Genomic DNA, 4,426 nt, shown 5'->3' on the forward strand with positions numbered 1-4,426 from the left:
ATAAATTGGAAATACATTGCCTCAATTGACCACAGTAGCCCTTCATGATTTTTTATCTTTGTTTTACTAATAATATGTCACATTTTATACAAATATAATAATAATATAATGTATAGAATTTTTATCTTGTGTCACCGTCATGCATTTTTAGTTTTGGTAATTTACCACCCTCTCATATTATTATTATAGTTTTTTAAAATGTTTATATAAAATATAATAAATAATTTAAGTTTTTAAAAAATTTAAAATAAAATTACTATTAAAGAAATATATTATAATAAAATTTTATTTAGATTTAAATAAAATATCTTATTGATCTGAATTAAAAAAAATTATTTACAGTTTTTAAGTGTAGAATGTATATACAAATTCTTTAGTAAATGAAAAATATATCATTTAAAAAAAAATATATTTATAATTTTAAATAATTTAAAAAATAAAATTACTTAAATCTATACTACTTTGAACGGAGACAATACTTAACATTGTTCAAATGCATAAACTTAGTTAATTTTTTTTAAGAAGTGGTCATTTCTGACATTTTAAGTGAGGTGGCCTTTCAGTTTTCGTCCTAGAGCCGACCGCATCAACAGGTCATCACGAAAAAGCCGAGATTAGCGAGGAGGTTAAAGGAAAAGGAAAAATAACACAACAAAAAGTCCTTCGGCTTTTTCCTGATCACACACAAAAGTAATCGCGACAGCCCCGAGGACCTCGAAGGTAAAATAAACGGGCACGTGTCACTGCATCGACGGGAGAGTCGGTGATTTTCACATGTGGACGGCCAGACCGGATCCCGAAGAGCCCGTGAAAATAGCCGCGTGGGACTGGAAACTCCTCCACCCGTTTCTCCAAGGGCCACACCCTTACATCTTGGCAGCTGACTCGGCAACTTACCTCACTCTACTCCACTCCAAACTGACCGGTTACCTGAACTTCCCGTTTCCTACTGTACGGTCCCGTATTTCTACGATGTGAGGTTTGCTGCGTACTCCGTGAGATTTTTTTTCCGTGAGATTTTAAAGAGAGAGAGTCGGTGACTTTGTGTATAAAAGGAACCAGGGACCCTCTATTGCTGGAGTGAATTGTATCTTCTTCGTTTTGTGATTTTCGCCGGAAACATTCGCCGGGAAAACTCATAGAAGTGTGCTCCGATATTCTTAGTAAGTTTCATGAAGATTTTTTCACCTCTCGAAATATTCGTTCTTTGGGATCTCACTCATTGATTTTCGTGCACGTGTGAGTTGGTCTGGTTGGGCGTATGCCCCGATCCGAGTTCATGGAAAGAATAATGAAGTGTAATGGAAAATGAATTCTCTATTAAGTTTATTAAAGGGATGGAGAAGATTTTTTCAATTCAAAACTCTGGTTTCGTTTTCTTCGGCTTTTACGGGAAAATCTGGATTTTGTTCGAAAATTGGTCTTAGAGTGGGATTTTGGGGTGGATTACGGGTAAATTACTTGAATTGTTAACTTAATCTGATGGTTTCGTTGTATGTTTTTTCAGGCTAAGAGTAAGGTTAAAGGAAGAAAGGCGAAGGCTTTTTCACGGATCTGATTACAGAAGTTGGAGATTTCCGTTCAGAAAAAAATTAATCTTCTCTTTTTATCACGAGTATTTTTATGGGGCTTGGATTGCTTCGAGGTTTCTGAACTCTCTCGGCTTTTTCACTTTGTTTTACTTGCTCTAAAATGGGAGTGGAGGTAGCTACGACCTGTTTGCATTGGTCACAGTCGGTTCTTCCTCATTCTCCTTCCTCATCTCAAACCCTAGCCTCAGCAGTCTCATCTTCGGCAGGACAACGAAACCGCCGTGGCGATGGCAGAGCTCTCGTGTGTCGCCACGCGCATAGACTGGAGCGATCCGCTCTGTTTGGAACCGCCTCGACGACGTTTTACCGGTCCCGATCTTGCGAGTATCCGAAACCGAGAACCCGGACTCTGAAAAGAGCTTGCAGCGCCAGCTTAGACGCATTTTCGGACGAAGAATTCTCGAAGAAGATTCAGGAATTAGCACTCCAATTCCAACTTTCGGGCGACGATGAAGATAATAGTGCCGCCATGGATGATACGGAATCACAGATGGTTTCCGATTCCAGAGATATCCAGAGCGTGAATTGTGCTGATAGTTTTAACGGTTTCAACAGTAGCGTCAACTTTGTACAGAATCAGAATCATATAATACACCCACCTTCGGAGTTCGAGCCTCCTTGGGCAGAAATCCGGCGGGAGCCACCAGATTGGGCTGAAAGAGACGAAATTAACCCCGCGTGTATGGAGCGAAAGGCGAACAGCGTGGATCTTCCCCTTTCGCTTCGAATGATAAAGCGGAAGATGCAATGGCAGGAGGGGTTCAGAGAAGTTGGAGAGTCGGCTTATTGTTCGGTAAAGAAGGCCTTCTCGTCGATGGTGTTCATAATTAGAGAGCTCCAGAGCTACACGTTGCAGATGAGAGAGTTTCTGTTCTACGAAGACCTACAGGGGATTCTCGCTCGGGTTCAGAGAGAGATGCACGCTTCGTTTGTGTGGCTATTTCAGCAGGTCTTTTCTCATACTCCCACTCTGATGGTGTACGTGATGATTCTCCTCGCGAATTTCTCAGTTTATTCCATGGGGCATAACAACGCTGCGTTCGCAGCGTCGCCGCCACCGGGGTCGTTTTCAACGACGACCGAGATGGCTTCGGTAGTTGAAATCGATCAGGACCATACGTACCAGAGGTTTGATTCTTCAGCAATTAAGAAGTTCTCGGCGTCGTCTTCTTCTGGGAAGACGACTTCCATCGGCGGAAACAATGGCGGCGGGGGTAAGGTGCGGCCAGTGGGTAGTGGAACCGATGGCGACGGACAGTTTGACGGTTCAAAGTACCGGACAATTCTGCCCGACGGGACAACAACTTCCCAGTTTTCCTCGAATGGGACAACCAGAGAAGTGGAGTCGGAGGCAAAGACCAGGGAACAAGAGGTGGCTCTATGGAATTCCATAGTCGAAGAAGCTTCACAAATGCAGGACGCATTAAAAGACGACGCTCTCGATAAAGAAACCATGCAACGATTCATTTCACCGGTGACGGCCAAGATCGAGGCGGACAACGACTACGCAGAGTACTTCAGAACAGAGCTGCTCTACCAAATGGGCTTGTCCCGAGATCCCAGCAACCCTCTTCTCCTCGCAAATTTCGCTCAGTTCCTCTACCTCGTCGTCCACGATTACGACAGGTACGATATTTTTTCTTTGTTTTTCTTTGCGTCAATATTTTACTAAATTTATTATATTACGTCCACAAGTTTGCTAATCAAAATCAATACTAGCCTAACTTTAGTTCGATTTTACCAATCGTCTTGGTGGATCGCAATCTTTGAGCGAGCTCATATCTGTCTTTGCTCATGGCTCTCACTATCCGGAATAGTCTATTCCTCCCCGTCCCAAACGCCTTAGAAGTCTTGCAATATCAATCCACTCTGTCGCTTTGCGTAATTTGGTTGTTGATAGGGGGAGTATGTGGTCTAGTTTGCTTCCCTTTCTTGGAAAATTTCAGTACTCAAAAGCTTGCCTTTTTTCGTTGTGTGAACGTGAGTCACGTGTTTTACAACAAATATCTACGTTCTCGTTATAAAGTTGTTGACTGTTCTTTTTCCCAAAGCCTTTAGTAATATTGTTAATTAACCCACAAAATGATGTTTAGCATGGTAGACTAGACATGGTTGCATGATATGTAGCAGCTGTTTGACTGTGTTTATGTTTTGTTTAATCCCAAAAACAGAGCGGAGGAGTACTTTAAGAGGGCAATAAGGGTGGAGCCGCCAGATGCGGAAGCATACAGCAAATACGCGACCTTTTTATGGAGAGTGAGGAACGATTTGTGGGCTGCAGAGGAGACCTTCCTGGAGGCCATCTCGGCCGATCCCAACAACTCTTTCTATGCTGCTAATTATGCTCATTTTCTTTGGAACACTGGCGGAGAAGACACTTGTTTCCCCCTTGGCCCCTCAGACACCACCCAAGAATGTTAAAAATCTTTAAAAAAACTATTAAAAATAATTTCCTGGAAATTAAAAAAAAAAAGAGAGAAAAGAAAGAAAAGAGTTGGGGTGGGGGGGGGGGGGGGGGGGGGGAGGATGGTTCCCATCACACTACACCATACCCGATACTACAACCCTGATTTTGTATCCCACTTTTTTTTTACTCGGAATTTTGTTGCTACGAAATAAATTGAGCATAAAAATGGCGGGAGAGAAGTTCGAATTTCTTGTTGATTTATATGTCCACCTTGTTTTTCTTTTATATTTTCTCTCTTGGTTTTTTGTATCTGTTTATTCTGTGAGGGGTGAGCGAACGTGTTGGAGTGGTCTCGGAATTGGGATTTGGGAAGCGTGGGCACGTGGGGGCAGACGGGAATTGGGCACATGCAGTGTGATGATGCAGG

The 4,426-nt window shown here is 42.3% G+C and overlaps 1 protein-coding gene across 1 annotated transcript; it reads left to right on the forward strand.

Annotated features, from left to right (window-relative positions):
- Window positions 1–1,007: 1,007 nt before the first annotated feature.
- LOC122292097 lies at window positions 1,008–4,065 on the forward strand. The gene is made up of 3 exons (XM_043100313.1): window positions 1,008–1,163; window positions 1,508–3,218; window positions 3,764–4,065. Exons 2-3 carry the CDS (start codon window positions 1,693–1,695, stop codon window positions 4,011–4,013), a joined length of 1,776 nt encoding a protein of 591 aa, XP_042956247.1. The 5' UTR covers window positions 1,008–1,163; window positions 1,508–1,692; the 3' UTR covers window positions 4,014–4,065.
- The last annotated feature ends 361 nt before the right edge of the window (window positions 4,066–4,426 follow it).

The sequence above is a fragment of the Carya illinoinensis genome, chromosome 13 (genome assembly GCF_018687715.1).
Source record: "Carya illinoinensis cultivar Pawnee chromosome 13, C.illinoinensisPawnee_v1, whole genome shotgun sequence".
Classification (NCBI taxonomy): Eukaryota; Viridiplantae; Streptophyta; class Magnoliopsida; order Fagales; family Juglandaceae; genus Carya; species Carya illinoinensis.

What these genes read in the sequence shown, in the direction of transcription:
- LOC122292097 (XM_043100313.1), top strand. Translation starts at nt 1,693, where the DNA reads ATGGGAGTGGAGGTAGCTACGACCTGTTTGCATTGGTCACAGTCGGTT. An exon ending in GTCGTCCACGATTACGACAG is followed by an intron (nt 3,219 to 3,763) that starts GTACGATATTTT and finishes TCCCAAAAACAG; the next exon opens with AGCGGAGGAGTACTTTAAGA.